Raw genomic sequence first — 19,612 nt, forward strand, 5'->3', positions numbered from 1 at the left:
AATATTATCTGTCTGATCCAGTGGTGTCCAAATGAGAGCTTGACGTCTTACAGTCTCCAAATGACATTTCCATTTCCAAGATTTTTTTCTTTAGTAATCAATTGTAAATGCTTTCCGCTTTTTCTTCTGCAACTCCTGACTAGTTCTGTTTTTGTTATAAGGCAATCAACTATGGTCAAACTTCAAAATGTAAGCATTCAGTGTGCCCTTCCAAGAAACCACAGCGTAAAGTGAAAACTAATGTGTCCAAAAAGCTAATGAGCTTTTAAGAAAAACAAGTTTTTTTTTTTTTTTTTTTTGCATAAATATCTTTTTTTTATCTCAGAGAGAGAGAGAGAGAGAGAGAGAGAGAGAGAGAGAGAGAGAGAGAGAGACTAGATGTCATTCAATTCTCTTTCCCACTGCCTTTCAAGGCTGACTGACGCAAGCATTTGACACATAGAAGCATCTTTTATGTAGATATCTATTGAAGAACAAAATAGCTGTATTTTAAAATTCTTCAAGCAAAAAAAGAGAATGCTACGATATGGAGGAAGTTATTCGGTCTGACCTATGGCCTGTCAAACAAATTCAGGCCTGTCAAACACGTTCAATGAGCGCCATCCAGTGGCGCAAATAGTAAATACATTTTTTATAGTAAATTATTTCATTGAGTCAAGTTGCGTTTAAAGTGCTTTCATTTACAGTGTTTATTACATTGTCATTTTTTTGTATAAGTTACTTTTTATCTGGTTTCTGATTTGTATGCTTCATAATAGTTTTAATGTTGAAATGTTGACGAAAAGCCTATAATAGGATATTTATATAATGGCAGTATAATAATAATAATTATTGTGACATTCACATTTGCAGTGTTTTAGTGATTGTCAATAATTTTGTGGTTTTGGGTAGGGTAGGCCTACCACTTTAGAATACTGAAAATATTACAAAAAAAGCTGATCAAAAAAATGGAAGAAAAACAAAGGCGAATAATAGAAGTTAAATCACCGGCTACAAATTTTTAATTATGTTACATAATTAAAAATAATAATAATATATATATAGTCTTATTTATTATAGGTTTGTATACAACTGGGAATTTTGATAAATGATCTCATCCCGTATGTGCACTAGAATATTCTACGCGTGCGCAGTGGCAGCATGTTTCAGCGCCTCAGTTTCAGCCAAGTTGTCGGCAAGAGGAAATTCTGCAAGTCATGGTGGGCCATTCAAAGCGAGAGGGGAGTGACAACCATAGAGCTATCTGAGGGAATAAGTTCGTAGTTAGTTAGAAGTGTTTAATGACAGTGGGCTGTGTATGCACGTGGAGACATTTTGAGTCATTTGTCAGTAAACTCTTCTTGAGTAAGTATGAAAAAGGACTATTTTGATGCTATGCTAGCGGGCTAAGTTAGCTATAGCTTTCGAAATTGCGAATGTGGGAGTGTGCGTCAGTGTGGCTGCTGCAAATGCACAAGACAGCTTTGCTTGAACCGAAGGAACTATTTTTGGCGGTTAATTTTACCCATTAGACAGAACTGGGTATTTAATAAAAGTTGTTATTAGTAATTCTATGTCCCTGTAGAACCCCGCCAAGGCCCGCCTCCTTATTGGCTGTTGCTTGGAGAGAAAATGAGTGACAGGCATCTTAGCCAATCAGAGGCTGTTGCGCCACTTGTTGCTAACGGGCTGCTGGGCTCTGATAGCGGAAGTGTAAGAGGTCAATACTTCACAGTGCTTGGACAACTACAGTATTTTTAGATGAGGATTTAGAATGGTTAGATGAAAGTAGGCAGTGAATAACATTTGGCCGAAGCTCAGATTGGTGACGATCATGCGCGATCTCTTTACGTAGTTGTTATTTGAGGGTTACAGGGATGGATGGATTGCTGTAAATGTGGGTGTGATTTTGAGGTGGGTGTATTTGGTGGGAGGTCATTAAGGCATTTATGTTTTATAGCAAGTTTCATTATAAGGCAGTTAACTGTCACTGTCAAAATTGTATTTAGGTTGTGTTTCAAGCAGTTCGTTGTGATATTTAATGAGCTTTTGTCAATCCTGGTGGTGTATGTTAACATTAGAGTAAAAGTTGATTTGTATATCTTGCTAGGGCTATGATGCAAGTATTTCATTGTGATCTTAGATGTTCTTTTACTTTGATTAAGCTGTAAATACAATATTGAAAAGCATTATTTGCTAATATTTTGTTCCTTCTTTTTCTATGCAGGCTGGTCAAACTTTCGAAGGTGTATGCTTATAGATATATAAGCTGGATATCATTTGGGCAAAAAAACGTACATCGAGGACCAAAAAAAGAGGATTTTCTATCATATACGAGGCTGACCATAACCTAATTTGTTTGTGTGTAATTTTTTGTTTTTGCTTTTAGTTTCTTTTTGAGTTTTTTCTTTTTTGTTCCTTTGGAAAGAAATGCTTTACTTGAAAAAGTACTTCACAGAGGGTCTTATTCAGTTCACTATCCTCCTGAGTCTAATTGGGGTACGGGTGGACTTGGACTCTTATTTTAACAATCAGCTCCCCCCACTCCGTGAGATCATCCTGGGTCCCAGCTCGGCCTACACCCAGACGCAGTTCCACAATCTCCGTAACACCCTGGACGGCTATGGCATCCATCCTAAAAGTGTGGACCTGGACCATTTTTTTGCTACTCGTCGGCTGCTGAACCAGGTGCGCTCCCTGGACCATCTGCGTGTGCCCAGCACCGAGCTGAGTGCCTGGCTGGTGCATCGTGATCCTGAGACTGTGGTTTCGGCAACCAGTCAGTCAGGCCCCAGCATTGCCCTGGACAATGGGGGCAGCCTGGAGGACGTGAACAACTCCGAAGCCTCGGCCATGAGAGGGGCTGGCAGTGCTTCTGAGACCACTTACAGCCTCAGCGGAGAGGACAGCCTGGGAGCCGTGGCCCCTGAGGACAGTCAGGAGCAAGGGGAGAGAGAGAGCAGTGACGACCTCTCTAAAGAGGTACAGTAGCTGTGTTTTTAGCTTAGCAGACTGTAATTAGATTGACGTCAGTTTGTATTTGATTTCCTCAAAAAGAGAACAGTGTTATGCTTTTATCTCTAGCTATTAGATTAAGTGTATTGTATAGTGGGTGGTATTAAAAGTGTTATATGTGAGCTAGTAGTATTCTTACTCTACATTATGAGCCTTACAATAGTGGCTGGACAGGGTGTGGTCTCATCGATAGAGCTTTCTATCTCTTAAAACTGTTTGTGTATGTTTCTAAGCTATTAGTAATGTTAACACTACTTTTCTAGTGATGTCACTGCTTTGACATGTTGAACAAACAGTGCACTGAATTAAAAATAGAGATTAGTAGTAGTCATTTCAGTAGACTCACCCTTTAAATAGAGGTCATCTACTCTTGTGGTTGTCAGGATCTTACAGGATGTGTAGCATTTCATTTTTTGAGAGAGAAGTGGTTCCTTTGTTATATTTTTATGAATATATGCTTGGAACAGTTAGACAAAATTAGAGCTCAGCTGATGTAATCTGCATCATGTCCCTCATTAAATGTAATTATTTGATGATGTTCTGTAATCTTAGCCCTTTAATGACCCTCCCCTTTAATAAATATATTTCTAGGACATTGACCTCATAGACATCCTTTGGAGGCAGGATATTGACCTTGGTGCTGGCCGAGAAGTATTTAACTATAGCAATCGGCAGAAGGAGAGTGAGGCTGATAAACCTAATGAAGAGAACGAGGAGACAGGTGGAAGAGAGGAAAGCTGGAGAAATGGACTTAATCTCCAAGCAGTGCAGAGCCAAGCTCATGTTGATGGAGAGACAGGAGAGAGCATACCTGAAGAGGTATGTGCTGTAATATGCTAGGATTACAGGAAGGTGTGAGGAGCACAGCAAGGTTTTGGTTATTAATGCTTGTAGATGATTCAAAAAGGCTGGTAGCTCAGTTGTAGATGCAAGTGAATTCTTGTCAACCTTGTAATTACATAGATGTTTTCTTGTCGTATTTCCTAGCTTACCAGTCTCGGTGCTCAGACTTCATTATCCCTGCAGGAATGTCTGAGGCTTCTGGAGGCCACCTTTCCATTTGGAGAAGAGCCAGAGGTAGTGAAAATTCATATTAATGTGCATATTAAAACATGACTTTTTGTTGATTGTCATTTTACATTGTATTCTACCATTTTTAGTTCCAGGCCACAGGATCCACCTCCCAGCTTAGACCTTCAACTGAGGAAACTCCTTCAACATCACAAGGGATCACCCTACAAAGCCCTCTGCCGCAGTCTGATACACCACTAGACCTGGAGCAGCAGTGGCAGGACATAATGTCAATTATGGAACTACAGGTTTGTACATTTATTACATTCAAGTCGATAGAGGAAATATGAAGTCTTAATTTATGTGTCAGGGACAATGATTATAATGAGTTTCTATGGTAAAGTAAAAAAGAAAAGAAAATCTAAATATTGACTTGTGTGGTGTATCCATTGAGTAAAAAGTAGTAAAATTTTCTTTGTCTTGAATATGTGAATGCATCTTAATCATTATTTTTAAAATGTCGAGGATCTGTAGGGTGCTATATGATATGATACAATTTCCTAATTTATGTCGTTTTTACACATGTTGGTGCAGGGTTTCCCATACATTCATTAATTTGTGGCGGCCCGCCACATATCAACCCTGACCGCCACGGATTGATTCAGATTTTTTAACTATTTAATATGGGTCAAATTGTATTTTATTCGCGCTGCTTGCTCCCCCTCTCTCTCACAAACTGACAATGGAGGCACGACTAGCCCCTCCTTCTCTTACCGCACGATCTGAATCAAACCATGAGCATGTAGAGGGCGGATTGTTGCCGGTGCTTAATGCTTATTCCCCCAGCGAAGATTCCAGAATCAATCCGGAGTTGAATGGTTAGTATAATGAACACTGTTGCTCAACATAACTCTGAGAAGTTGTCTAGATGTTAAGCGCGGTCGCGTTTCATTACAGATTCGCGCAAAACTTTTGCGATTTTTTTTTTATAAATATCAATTAACGTTACAACTATTGCGAAATGACGGCGTTTCCATTAACCGATGTTATGCGACTAAAACGTCATTTGTTCCTCTCGCGATCAGTCATTCCAAAAATCATTGCAACGGACGTTGGTAGGCTCATATCACAGCCACCAGACTAGACATTATATTATTATTATCTCCAGGTTCAGGTTGGTGTGTGTTGGTTTTTGTCCACCTCAATCTCCAGGTGTGCGTGTGTGTGTGTCTGAGTCTGTGTGTGTCCACCTCCAGGTCCAGTTTGGTGTGTGTGTGTGTGAGCCTGTGTGTGTCTGAGTCTGTGTTTGGGTCTGAGTGAGTGTGAGTGTGTGTCTGTGTTTGAATCTGTGTGTGTGAGTCTTTTTGAATGTGTGAGTGTGTGTGAGCCTGTGTTTGAGTGTGTGAGCCTGTGTTTGAGTGTGTCAGTAAGTTTGTGTGTGTGTGTGTGTGTGTGTGTGTGTGTGTGTCCAGTTCCAGGTTTGTGTGTGAGCAAAATTTGCAACAAAAAGTCTGTGGAGCAGTCATAGCATAGAAATGTAGCAATGGCAAAGTCTTTAAGTTATCTGACACTAAGTGTTGGCAATGGGAATGTGTACTTGTCAATAAAAATATATGATATATATATATATATATATATATAAACATTATATATATATATATATATATGATATATTTAACTTAATCACCCCCCCCCCCCCCCCCCCCCCCCCCCCCCCGTCCCCAAACACCACACCACCGCAAATAGAATCTAATTCTGTGGGAAACACTGTGGTGGTCTTACTACATGACTGATTTGGCAGACAAATTAGGTTTTAAAATATTAATAAGCAGTGAAAGTGTTAATATATTTTTTCCTAAGAATTAATAATAAAATATGATGCCAAACCACTTAATAAAGTTGTCTTTTCAGGTATTCAATTTTTTAATCAGGCATTTTAGTGTACTCTTTTGTAAATTAACAGATAGTACAACAACAACAATAATAATAGAACCCTATCTAACATTTATTACCTCTTTTTTTAGGACATGGAGGTAAACAATACTGCAGTAAACGTCAGCATGAATAATGACCCCAATAACAACAATGCCAGCACCACAGAATCAGTCACAATAGGAAGTTTTGAACTCCCACGGTCCACTCTCATTAACCAGGATGTTAGTCTCCACCAGGCTTCGCTGCCCAGCTGCAGCCAGGACTTTCCCACACTCTTCAACTCTGAGTTGGATTCCACTGGTGGACAGCAGCCTACCTTAGTCAGGGTCTCTTCCAGCAACTCCTCCAACATCAATTCAACATTTGGAGCTACTAACTTGACCGGACTCTTTCTTCCACCAGCTCTAAATAGTACAACCAACCTAACCACCACTCCGGTACTGCCAGATCCGTTTTCCAGCCTGCTGGAGGAGTCTATGCTGGATGAAATTAGCCTGCTAGACCTTGCGATGGAAGAGGGCTTCAGCCAAGCCCAGGCTTCTCAGCTCGAGGATGAGCTTGATTCAGACTCGGGTCTTTCACTGGACTCCAGCCACAGCCCGGCCTCACCTAGCAACTCTGAGACATCCTGCTCGTCAGCCGCATCATCTTCATCCACCTCTGCTACGTTCTCAGAGGAAGGAGCTGTGGGCTACAGCACCGATTCGGAGGCAGCTGCAGCAGAAACGGAGGAAGGAGCCGTCGGAGGCTACCAACCGGAGTATAGCAAGCTATGCCGCATGAGCTACCAAGATCCATCTAAGTTCCATGGCATACCGCAGTTGGAAAGTGTCAATCACAACCACACCTACAATCTACCACTGGCATCATCCTACTCTGAGCGCTCTCAGCTCTCGGCATCCTGCAGCAAGAAAGGCAGAGACAAGCAAATGCAGCAGACAAAGCTCCAGCCACCACAAGACTATGCTGACAGGCAGTCGAGCCGTGATGAACGTAGGGCAAGGGCCATGGACATCCCATTCTCCAATGAAAAGATCATCAACCTCCCCGTTGAGGAGTTCAACGAGCTTCTGGCCAAGCACCATCTCAATGAGGACCAGCTCGCTCTCATTCGCGACATCCGCCGTCGCGGAAAGAACAAAATGGCAGCGCAGAACTGCCGCAAACGCAAGCTAGACACCATCCTTAACCTCGAGCAGGGTGTGCAAGACCTGCAACGCGAAAAGGCTCAGCTGCTGAAGGAGAAGATGGAGTACGATAAGTGCATCAGACAGACGAAGCAGAAGGTTCAGAGCCTATCTCGGGAACTGTTTGCACAGCTGCGGGACGAGGAAGGCAGGCCCTACTCAGCCAGCGAGTACTGTCTGCAGTACGGCCCAGACGGCGTTCTCCTTATGCCTCGTAACATGACCACAGAACAAAGCAACAAGCCTGACAAGAAGCAGAAGGACAAAAAGAAGTGAGGAGCTCGAACTGCTGCCCTTTTATTTTTCGCAAAGGCACTACCATACAAAGTATTTCGGAAGGCAAAGGAAGCCTTTTTCTTTGAAACTATTGTAGGGAGGTGAAGAAAATTGCATCATTGATTACTCTTCCTGCATTGGGTTTTCTTTGTTCCTTTTCGGTTCAGAAGTTTTCTCTTGAAGGCGGCATTGAAGCAGACATGCTTTTTGTGGTACTGATTTCTCATTGATTTACTGAAAGATATGAGCGAAGGGAGACTTTCAGATGCCAACTGAAGGAACTGTCAAGGAACGTGAGGTCATGGAGGACACCGACAAGATGTTCTTAATTGAAAGAACTATTCGGTAATGCTCCCAAAAATGTAGTCGATGACAAAAATACACCATATTAAGATGATGTTGACTGTAAGGATGCAAAAATTGTTACATTTTCAGCATTAGCCCATGCTGTATTTGTGTGTACCCTGGGATTTCATTGGTCATGGTGGGTGAGGAAGAACCCCTTGATGCTGCGAGATGGTTGAAAAAGAGTCTACTGAATGCTAGAAGTGAAGCCAAAAGAAACTCCAGGTATGCCAATACTAACCAAAGGTTGTGTTGCGCAGTTCTCTTGTCCTCATAATGAATCACACAGGTCACCCCGTGGATCTAAATTCCCGTTTTCACTTGGAAAAAGAACTAAATAAGTCTGTTTGTCTTGATGGACAACAAAGTCACCTGAAATTTATCTGGAGGGTGAATGCCGTTTGCCAAGGAACTTGGACAGCGAAACAAATAGTGCTAAAGAGTGAGTATGAATTTAGCTTTGGCTTTAGGAAAAGCATTGGAGGTACAGATAGAGGATGGATACACACTGCATTACTAATAAATCCGCTTCTGTACCCTTTTCAGCACTGTAAATCAACACTGTAGTTTGCCTATAAGCTTTTCCTCTTCTGCTGGGGAAAGGGTCTCTCAGGCCCTCCTATCAGCTTTTAATGTTACTCTCTCCCATGTGCATAAACTTTTTAATAAGCCATCAGACATGGACATCAGTGCAGTTTGAATCATGTGATTAGGTCTGGTGTGTCTTGGTATACAGGATTAATTGAAGCGAACTGATTCATTTGCTTTTAAAGGTCATCTTTAGCCTTTGTTGCAGGTCAAAATGCTCTGTTGCTATTGCAACTTATGCCAGTGACTTTTTTTCTGTTGTAGTGGAGGAACATAACAAGGTGCTTTTGTTTCGGTTGTACTGTCACCTAAAAAAGGAACAGAATGCGCACCAAAATACACAAACAGTAGCAGGCACAGCACAGGTCATGCTTAGGTTTAAACTACAAATTCTAATTAGCTGGGTCAGCATCTTAGCTTTGATGTGATGTGAACCTGAATTTGTTTTTTTTTTTGTTTTTTTTTTATACCAAATACACTACTTTTAGTAAAAGTAATTGAGTGAAGAAGCCATGAATGATCTCCTGGCAAAAAAAAAGAGAAGAGGTTAAGCTTGTGCCAATAACCAACTGAATCGTGCTTTACTTCAGCCTGAGGACACAGCTGACCTTATACACTGACATATCAATGAATGGGTAGGAAAAAAAACAAACAGCAATGCTGATGTGAATGTCTAATTTACATAATGTTCAACTTCATCCTATTCTGTCAGTCTGTCGTTTCCATCTACACTGTTCATAATGCACCATGAGACACGGTCAGTGTCCGTTTTGGCGCGACATGAATAAATATGCAAGAAAAAGTCATTTTTTTTTTGGTCTCAGAAATGGAAAAGAGACAATCTTTATGTTACCGGTTACAAATACTTAGCATAGTTCAGGTAGAGATAATGAAAAAAGATGATTAGATAAGTGTGTTCTCAAACCTACCCTTGTGGACCCCGAACACATTTTGGATGTCTCTCTCTTCGGACATGCCCAATTCAGAGTCTTGCACTATCTACTAATGAGCTGGTGAGTTGAATCAGGTGTGGTAGATGAGAGAGACATCCAAAATGTGCAGAGGTGGGGGTCCCGAGGACAGGTTTGAGAAGCACTGACTTGAGAATCCCTGTTACAATGTCATAACTACTTGCCATTAAGCACTGTTGTTTTTGTTCGTCTTGTTGGTTTTGTAAATATTTTTGTGTTCTGTATGTCTCTCGTCCTAATTGCTTGGTTCAGCCAGGCCTTTTTGCACCTTCTTTGAATTTGCCTGTTGAGTATTCCTATATGATTTATGTTGAGATGAGATTTGCTGGCAATCTGGAATTGTTCTTTTATTAATTATAATAAACCTTTGTTTCATTTCCTTGGTTTTCCTATTTGAAAAAGGCAGAGGATTTGTGATTCTAAATGAATGGCAAAAAATAAAATAAAATGGTTAGATTTGGTAATACTGCAAAAACTCTCATGATAGCTATATAAATATGAGTCGTTTTGTCTTCTTTGCTGGTGAAGCTCAATTTTTCCTTATATAGCTTCTAAGGTAAATTAAACAAATTGAATTACAATATTTACAGCATTCAATAATTTTGGTTCATAATTAAAAATAAGTATACCATGGTCTGTCTGAATACTCAATTCTGATAGGCACGGGTACTTAGAGCCGCTGTAAAACTAGTTCCAAGTCAATTTAATCACTGTTCTATATTAATGTGCGCTGCTTTCGTTGAAGCACACACACACACACACACACTCACTCACACTCAAGAGATTGGAGATGGCGCTGCACACACAGAAACAAGAGCACAGAAGCTTCTTGTCAGTGCTGCCCCGTGACTTTTATTAATAAATTAACTTCGCTACTCAGTCGGTACATTATATTACTCAGTAACATTGCTGTTTTTGAAGTAATTAAACTCGCAGCTTCACTGCTAGTAGAGAGAGCTTCACAGACAGGTAATTCACACGCGCATCTCTCTTTCTCTCTCTCTCTTCACAGACTGATGATGCGTTTTAACGTTCATCAGCATCGTAAATCCTACAATGTTTTTATAATTTCTTTTTTGTATGTACACATTGTAACAGTTTACTTTGTATTATATTATCTTTGCATCAAATTACAAAAAAAAAAAAAAAACTAGTTTACGCTGCTGTGAGGGTGTTTCTAATACAGTGGCTGTGGGAGTGACTGTAAATTGACATCTTTCTCTCTTCTGACTGCCATTATTAATCTCAATTTTATTTTATTTTTTTAGCAAATGGAAACAAAGCATTGGCCGTTACATGAACAATGAAGAAAATTATGATTTCTATATAAACAAGCAAATGATTGACAATGTAAAAAAACAACAACAAAAAAACCTGTACATACATTCAGACGTGGTAAGATGTAAGAATATTTCTGACTTTAGTTTTAACCGCTGCCTGACTTATTTTATGGCAGGCTGCTACATATTTTGCTGCTGTTGTGATCAAAATAGGTCTGAATTTTTCTGGATTTGGTAATGCCATAAAATTTGGTGCTATTTGTTGAAATTTTGTGAAGTAGCAGATCGAATGTTGTGATAGTGATGACAGTGCAGGAGGAAGTGCTCTTCTTAACAGTCTCTATCTTTCCCTCTCTCAAAAGGGTAATTCGTTCAAATAAATGTTATAATTCAATCATATACATTTAACGCACTACTTTATCTCTGTGTCTGATTATAATACTAGATCTAACGAGTGGCCGCTGACGAAAACAACCGTCATTTTAACCCTTAGCGCTGCAAACATCAATGACAGCTTTAATTTGTCAATGCTGGTAAATGTCCAGGGTATAAACGGGATAATCCACGGCTAGTTGTGTATTAAATTACTTTTAATGCAGGACGTGAAGGCAAAGAACCGCCTGACGCAAATGCCTCCGTGGATTATCACTTAATGCTAATTTGAAATATTATACACTATACCTTTCAAAAAATTTGGGATCGGTAAGAATTTGTTTTTGAAAGAAGTCACTTGACGTAATTTATTTAATAAAATTATAAATAAATAAAAATACAGCAAAATAGTAATATTATGAAATATTATAGATTAAAGGGTTTTCCCGAATTTTAGAAAAGAACCGCCCATGTTCTGTGCGCTCATGTACCGCCAAAAAAATGCACATGCGCAACACTCTACCTGCTCCCGAGAGGGAACGCCCAGAGCCCGTCTACGGAGAGCCTGTCCACTCCCTATTAAGCCCTATTGTACCGAATTTTGGTTGTAGTACCACCAGAGTTCCACTGGGGGCGCTCGCCATGAGTGCAAAATGAATGGGAGTCAATGGGGCTAGACGGCTAAATTTGTCTCTTTCACCCGATTGCCGTTGAGAAATCTCAGATGTGATTGTAGATTTTGCAAGTTCAACATGGGTTTTAGGTCGAAAGTTGAATGAACGAGTACTTATGTCGTTTTGATTTCTTACAGGTTGAGTTGTTGTTGCCCATAACACGCTAGCATTCTGCTAATGACGTCAGCATTCTGACGTCATTGACATTTTGAAAGACTTTTTTAAAGCAAATAAGTGACTCTAAAAAATCTAACACCCAGCAATGTGTAATTTCTTTGCATCTCCTTTCGAATACAACATTCAAATTACTAGACAAAAAATTATATCCTTAGAAAAGTGGATTTTGAGGGGTATACCGCCATTGACCTCCATTCATTCTGCACTCGTCCTGTGAGCGCCCTCATATGGAATCAGAGTGGAACTGCAACCAGTTCAGAAGCCGGAAGTGTAGTGAGAGTGAAACTTCTCGCCATATTAGACATTCTCTGGAACGCCTATTAAACGTGTGCACGAGAGAGCATGCACGAGCCTAGTTCTCCTCGTGCACGCTCTGTTTACAAGTTGCTGTTGGCATGGCTCATACAAGCCTACTTTCTGTCGAGTAGAAACTTCGCGACTGAGGCATCAGTGGGAAGCACAACCTGTGCTTTTAGCGCACGCCAGCGTGTGAAATATTCTCCCAAAAACACTTTGGTCTTGTTTCTATCTTCAGAGGCCTTTCTCTTCTTGTCATACAATTCGTAGACACTTTTTCCTCTTGCGACCCTCAGACATTTTGAAAAAACCCGGTGAGAACGGGCGAGCTTCAGTGAATGGCTGAAACCGTAGCTCACCACACACATACACCCGAAAGTGCGAGTGCGCAGAAAGCGAAAACTACCAAGGGACGAGCATGTATGACGGGCTTACGTAAACATATCACCAGAATGATTGACAACTAGGAGGACCAATAGTCTTGATGATCCACCCGGAAAAATAAAATCCTCTGCAATACCTTTAAATTAATAAATTATAAAGTGTAATGGCAAAGCTGAATTTTCAGCAGCCATTACTTCAGTCTGCAGTGTCACATGATCCTTCACGTCATTCTAATGCTGATTTGGTGCTCAAGAAATTTCAAAGTTGAAACCGATTGTGCTGCTTAATGTTTTTTGGAATAAAACAATGAATTGAACATTTAATGTAATGTGATGTAATGTATCCTTGCTGAATAAAAGTATTAAGTTCTATTGAAAGAAATATTACTGACCACAAACTTTTAAATGCTAGTGTAAATAAGGCTCATGAGTTAATACAATTGTAATAATTAAATAATAAAAATGCACAATTAAAGTAAATCATTTAAAAATAAATAAAACACTAACAAAGATTCACTATTTTAATTCTTTACCTGCCATGAACATTAAAATATTACCTTCAGTGGGTACTAAAGAAAATAATTTGTCAAAGGGGATTGTCAAATCCCTGTTTATGTAGAAATTATTATATACAATAAACTAATAAATTGACCTTATTGAGAGTATAAGCATAAATAAGTGTAAGTATGACCAGTTTTGACAGAATTACAACAAAGATTTTTATTTCTGAAAATGGCAATTCAATGGCAAATGCTCTGATAATATGCAATAATAACATGGTTAAACAAAACTAGCATACAATCGTTAAAGCTCAAAACATAAAAACATACTTCAAATGTCTTGAGGAGAAAAGGAGGTTACAGTTCTTCTACTCTGCTGTGTAACAGTAATAAGACAAAAGAGTACCAAAGTAAAAACCAAACTTCCGCTGACTGTACACAGTGATACTGATGTGCAAGGAAATGGTATATTTACAAACACAACTGTCAAGAAAGACTGTTAATATCCAATGGGGCTGACTCACAAATAGCACCTATGGTAAGACCAGACACGTAATAATAGTTCATGGGAAAATTAACACTGAAGAGTAACAGCTGCTGGCATGACTTTATAAAACCAATCATATCAAAGCCAGTTCCGAATATTTAATAAGGCTTATATCCTAAACCTTTTTCCATGGGCCCAGATACAGTCATGCATTCAATGACCACCTGCATTGACAGATGTATAAAATTGACATTTTCTTAATAATCTGTTAAGGCAGTAATATTTTAACATTAGTTATATATATATACATAAAATTGAGGATCATGGAATACAGTTTTAGAGACAGCTACGGCATCAAATGAAACCGACCCAGTATGATAGACTAAACGTTGTAATTACACAGGGTAGGGGGCATTTCTAACATGTAAATATGTTGTTGTTTTTTTAATCACATGTATGAATATCAGACTGTGATGCTTTTCAATATGTTGTATGAATTTAAATCTGAACATGATTTGAACGTTTTTGTCAACAGAAAGCATAAAGAGTACATTAAAGGTGCAAAGTCACCTTTCTAGTGTTCTATTCGCTTCATCTACGGCAATGGTGCCAAAACTAAAATACACTGAAACCTATGTAGATTACAGTTTATACTGTTGCTTTTTACAAGTTTGTTTCTGACAATTTTCCTTTGTCATCTTTTTTAAAAAAAACAACAACAAAAAAGCATATCAATGGCCACGACTGATATCGACTGTCCTTACATCAATTTTGTTTTCGTTGTTGTCATCTAATTTTTGTCATCCTTCTTCTCTTCCTCTTCAGTGGGGTATGAATGCCAGGTGAGGCGTTCCTCGTAAAAGGAGATGACCACTTGTGGACACTTTACATTCGCCTCCTTGGCTGGTACTAGATCAGCTTCATCAGAGTTTTTCCTAGAAAAAAAAAAATACAGAAGACATTGGCAACCAACAGCTCGGCTATTTTTCATCCGAGATGGATTTCTAAGTTGAGGAAACCGAGGGCAATTGTAATAATTAAATTTTCCTTCAACTCACAGGCAACTCAAAATATACCAGCTATCTTTTGGTATATGAAGTGCATTTGTGCGTAAATATATAGTAATAATATCAAATGTCATACCAGAAGTCAATAACATTACAATTGTCCCCGTTATGGAGGTGACTGCAAAGGTATGAATGCTTTTAGAGCATGCAAAATTTATTTGCAATGAAGTTTGGCAACAAGATTGGATGCCATCTGTTTTTAATAAAATAACAATAAAAAAAAAAAGTTCAAATATCCCATCTACTTAGCTTTCCGCAAAACTCTGCTCTTAGTATTTGAGCCAAGAGGTCAATTTTGTGACTAACATAATTAAAAACGTTGTTTTTTCTGTATGAATGTGTAGATCAGTATGCAGAGGAAGATGAAGCTTGCATTTCGCATTCACATGCGTGTGAATGAAAGTGAATGGAGTGGATAGTTCACTCAAAAAATGAAAATTCGGTTATCATTTACACATTCTCATGTCATACCTGTATGACTTTCTTGGCGGAACAAATATAAATACATATATATTATTATTTTTTTGCCCATACAATGAAAATCAATGGAATTCAATGTTATTTTGGACCCCAATGTTCTGCTTTTGTGTTTCACAGAAGAAATAAAGTCACAGGTTTGGAATGACATGATGGTGAGTATGTGATGACAGTATGTTCATTTTTGGGTGAACTACCCCTTAAACAGTGGTTGGGGGAAACTGTAACACAAATAACCCATATTACCGCAATCCTGAAGCTTAAAGCACAGCACTAGCAAAGCTCGGTAAGTTCATGGCTTTGATTCCCGAGGAATGTATAAGCTTCTAAAACGTATAACCTCAAATATGCTGTATTCGCTTTTTTTTTCAGATAAGTGTCCAGAAAAGGTATTTGCCCCTTTATGATTTCCTTGATATTGGATATTTGTCAAAGTGAATGGTTCCAGATATTCATTCTTTTTTTATTTTTTTATTAAAAACACTATGGTTTAATGTAATGGTTTAATTCCAAAGGAATAATATGCGTTTAAAGCAAGTCTAAATGGTACCTACACAACATAATTATAAATTAAATCATTTTTAATTATTATTAGCGAGAGAGAGAGAGTGTTACTCCAGTCTTCAGTGTAACATGATCCTTCAGAAATCATTCTAATATGCTGATTTGGTGATCAAGAAACATTTATTATTATAATCAATTATATTTATTTGAAATAGAAATCTTTTGTAACATTATGAATGTCTTTACTGTCACTTTTGATCAATTTAAAGCATCCTTACTGAATAAAAGTATTATAGCCTATCTTTTTAAAAAATCGTACTGAGTGACCCAAACTTTTGAACGATGTATGCTTAAAATAAAGTTTATTACACATTTTAAAGATTCAATTTTGCAGTCTACTGTTACAATTACCCCGACCTCACAGCTATGATGGTAGCTACCATCTGTTATTCCTATTAACTTTTAACCAACAACCTCAAGATAAAATAGATATGTTACAATATGAAGGCATCAAAAAAAAAAAAAAAAAAAATCTAACAAAGTGATTCAATCCCCCATATGCTAAAAGAAATTTAGTGTGTTACAATTGCCCCCGATCTCTCCTAATGCTGCTCAGGAACTGTCCCTCTAAATCCAATACTTGTTTGTACCTTACGGGTAACAATTTCCATACAAACCATTTCATGAGGAACATGAGTTCTCCACTTGAGTCTGTAGCACCAATAATCCTCTCAGGATCCAAACCACGTGCAAAACCTCTGAGTTTCTCAGGCTAAATTAAGAGAGATGGCATGTAAGACACTGTTTAGCCCATTCAATCTCTTTTGGTTTTCTAATGTTTTAAAGACACTTCCTGACCAGCTTATAGACATGGAATGATGTAGACATCTCAGATGCTCAGATCTTCATGGCTCTTACCTCATCCTTGCGCTTTTTGGTCTCCTTTCCATCTCCGTCAGACTCGGCCCGCCTCTTGCCTCCAGATTCAGCCGATTTCTGCGACTGAAGGAATTCTGCTATGAGGTCAGGACAGTCCAGGTTGTCCTCAGGTTCCCAGGTGTTGTCCTCACTGAGCAAAAAAAAAAAAAAAAGCACTAAGATTTACACCCAAAACCAGCTGAAATCTATGGAAGCTTGTTTTCACCACAAAAAATGGTCAGAATTACCTAATTTATTTTTTCTGTGGCAGAAACAAGCTTCCGTAAAAATCTACCTGCAGCTACTTACTCGGAAAAGCCTTTCCACTTGAGGAGATACTCCACTCTTCCCTTCACCACGCGCCGATCCAAGACCTTCTCCACAACATACTCCTCTTCTTCTTCTTCCACTACTTCCTCTACTTTCTTTTTGTTCTGTTTCTTCCCTGCTGTTGATTGTTTGGTTTCAGATTGAGAAACTGGAGCTGGATACAAGAATGGCGGGTAAATAAATAAGCGCTCAAGTTAACCTAAATTATTTACCACAGTTTATGCCAAAATACCAAAGTTACTACAATTGTTGTTTTGACAACAAAATAGTGGAAATGTGATACTTGCAACTGCTGCCTTAAAAAAAAAATTAAAGGGACAGTTCACTCAAAAATAAAGATTCATCCATTTTATGCTAAATTAAATGTTAGGTAGAATGTTAGAGGCGGACAGCCTTTCCATATTTTTCTCTTTCATTTGATATTTTTCCATACAATGAAAGAGATTGTCATTCTCCATAACAACTCCACAGAAGAAAGTAAGCCAACTGGTTTGAAGATAACACTTTACAATAAGATCCCATTAGTTAATGCATTAACTAACAATGAGTAATACATTTATTACAATATTTATTCATCTTTGTTGACGTTAGGCTTATTGTTATCTGCTTATTGTTATTTCATGTAAGCTCAAGTCCGTTAAATAATATTACCAGATACAACTTATATAATTGTATTTGGTAAATGTTAAAATCAACAAACCAAGATTTAGAAGCATTTTTCACTGTTAGTTCCTGTAGTAAAATAATGTTAACGAATGGAACCTTATTGAAGATGTGCTACCGGTCTGAAACATGGCGGTGAATAAATAATGGGTGTACTATCCCTTTAAACGCTTCTTATATATACGGATGAGATGTATTAGTAATTTATAATGGCTTTATAGCAATAATAAAAAAAAAACTATGGTATTTTGGTTTCGATTGCAAACTAATAAAAAAAAATAATCCAAACCTTCAGTCACAGCAGCATCGGCTGAAGGCTCTGACGTTTGGCTCATATTTCCAAGGGCTCTTAACAGCTGGAAATATATAAAGATCCTTATAAATATGAATAAAACAAATAGTATCAATTAGATATATAGATCAGAAATACTTCGTAAACACACTACACTCATCATTTAATTTGAACGTGTGTTGGTTTACCTAAGGGATGCAGCTGTACGACACATCTGCATGCATAATATGGCAAACACTAGGACTGTTATGCATTAGCGACTGGAGGCCAGCGCGCGCGACAAAACCCATTCCGAATAAATGCATTGCATGCTTCACGCGCTGTGCTCGATAGGATGGATAGGGCAGGACGCCACTCTTTTACTCTATTTTGTTCCTCCATGTTGTTTTAGAGGGACAATCGCGCTATTCAATGTCTGCTGTGGTCAAAACATCTTGCATCCTTTGCCGCAGCACATTTGATCGCTGCGATTCTACCACAACAAACACTATGTGCACGAGCCCGCATATCGGCGGTACCCAGAAACAAACGCACTTACTTGTATCTCGCGGAGATAAAGATGAAATAAAGCTGATCTGCATATATTTAAGTCCGAAATGAATAGGTTGCAGTGATTAATTATGGGACGTATACAGTGATGTGATGCTGCTGAATGTGGCTGTTATTCACGCCCACTTCCGTATTAGAAATGGGACAAAACGGTGACTTCCGGTGTGTTATATCTATGGTTACTTTCATCATAAAAGTAGATGTTTTGGAGGATTAAATTATGACTGGTGTTGATCAATACTTGTCTTACAGCTTAATCCCTACCAGTTAGTCCATTGAAAATCCGTTCTCCCCATGTTGCTTAAGCAGCTTTACACAGCCGTGATGCAGCATCGGTGCCGCCTTTGCAGTGCAAAGGTGTTGTTTGATATTCTAGCTTCCTTTCATGAATATCAGAGGGGAATGTGTAAAATGTAGGCTTCACACTTTGAACACAGCAGTACATTGTAGTTTTGGTATTTACGTTTCTTTCTTTACTCATTTGACTGAGTTAAGTCTGTTCTGAGAGCATATGTGACGCCTCCAAATGCTGCCTCAATGCTTCTTTTCTTCTGTTTGAATGATGCAGCATGCAAGCTTTATTTTTAAAGTCACAACCGTTTTTAATTTTGTTATAATATCCATACTTTCATATTTAAAATGTTACTTTCATTACATTATTTTTGTATTATTTATGTTAATGCATCTGTGCCACATCTGTGAAGCATTGAACTTGCACGTGTAAATGCACCTTTTTTTTTTTTTTTTTTTGTGGTAGCCTAAATATTCAGCTTCACATGCAGCTTTGTTTCTGTTGGAAAACTCTTTAAATATGCAATATTATGTAGGCAGATGGGATGACAGATCAACCAACTTGAGAGAAGGAAAAGCACACCCAGAAACAAGGATCCAATTGGTCCAGCCCAGTGCTTGCCTTGCTGCTGTTTATAGCACGTTATCATTATTTACTCAATTTCGTCAATTAGAGCTGTTCAGTTTAAAGTCCAAAACATAGCATTTTAAATCTGTGAGTTCCCATAGAAATGGTCTTGCTTTACCATTGAAAGTGTTTTATAGCCTAATGGTGAATACCAAGAAAAAGTAAGTATTTAGCTAGTCATGTGATCGCAACATGTCGGCCCCCATAAGGTGACCCACTCCTTGTAACATAAAACAGTCTTTATTAAAGCAACACTAAGGAACTTTTCCTCTTCGGTCGCCCTACAGGTTGGAAGGGGAATTGTCCATTACCGCTGTCGTAAATCATTTCGCCGCCCGCAGCCTACCGTCGCACGCACGCTCGCTGTTTATCCAGCACCGGCTTTGGAATGAACGATGTCCACAGACAAGGTAGAA

At 38.6% G+C, this 19,612-nt stretch overlaps 2 protein-coding genes across 9 annotated transcripts; one reads left to right on the forward strand and one right to left on the reverse strand.

The window, feature by feature from the left end:
- The first annotated feature begins 1,097 nt into the window (after positions 1-1,097).
- On the forward strand, positions 1,098-16,600 carry nfe2l1b (nfe2 like bZIP transcription factor 1b). 4 transcript variants are annotated; one of them, XR_014630141.1, is made up of 8 exons: positions 1,168-1,344; positions 2,207-2,961; positions 3,586-3,813; positions 3,982-4,071; positions 4,155-4,313; positions 6,030-8,190; positions 15,142-15,176; positions 16,485-16,600. XR_014630141.1 is itself a non-coding variant. In XM_084434399.1 (6 exons), the coding sequence occupies exons 2-6, from the start codon at positions 2,410-2,412 to the stop codon at positions 7,401-7,403; spliced, it is 2,403 nt and encodes an 800-aa protein (XP_084290525.1). In that variant the 5' UTR covers positions 1,147-1,344; positions 2,207-2,409; the 3' UTR covers positions 7,404-9,686. The 4 variants fall into 4 exon arrangements, 2 of the variants coding, with proteins under 2 accessions (XP_084290526.1, XP_084290525.1); XR_014630142.1 differs by lacking the exon at positions 3,586-3,813 and having other exon boundaries at positions 1,177-1,344; XM_084434399.1 differs by lacking the exons at positions 15,142-15,176; positions 16,485-16,600 and having other exon boundaries at positions 1,147-1,344; positions 6,030-9,686.
- cbx1b (chromobox homolog 1b (HP1 beta homolog Drosophila)) lies at positions 13,196-18,588 on the reverse strand. 5 transcript variants are annotated; one of them, XM_084434406.1, is made up of 6 exons: positions 18,542-18,588; positions 17,726-17,811; positions 16,753-16,927; positions 16,444-16,594; positions 16,203-16,297; positions 13,196-14,412 (listed from the first exon to the last, which is right to left on the reverse strand). In XM_084434406.1, the coding sequence occupies exons 1-6, from the start codon at positions 18,571-18,573 to the stop codon at positions 14,268-14,270; spliced, it is 684 nt and encodes a 227-aa protein (XP_084290532.1). In that variant the 5' UTR covers positions 18,574-18,588; the 3' UTR covers positions 13,196-14,267. The 5 variants fall into 5 exon arrangements, with proteins under 5 accessions (XP_084290532.1, XP_084290533.1, XP_084290534.1 ...); XM_084434407.1 differs by lacking the exon at positions 18,542-18,588 and adding an exon at positions 18,267-18,409 and having other exon boundaries at positions 17,726-17,792; XM_084434408.1 differs by lacking the exon at positions 18,542-18,588 and adding an exon at positions 18,267-18,389.
- Between the last annotated feature and the right edge of the window lie 1,024 nt (positions 18,589-19,612).

This window comes from Rutilus rutilus, assembly GCF_951802725.1.
Source record: "Rutilus rutilus genome assembly, chromosome: 16".
Classification (NCBI taxonomy): Eukaryota; Metazoa; Chordata; class Actinopteri; order Cypriniformes; family Leuciscidae; genus Rutilus; species Rutilus rutilus.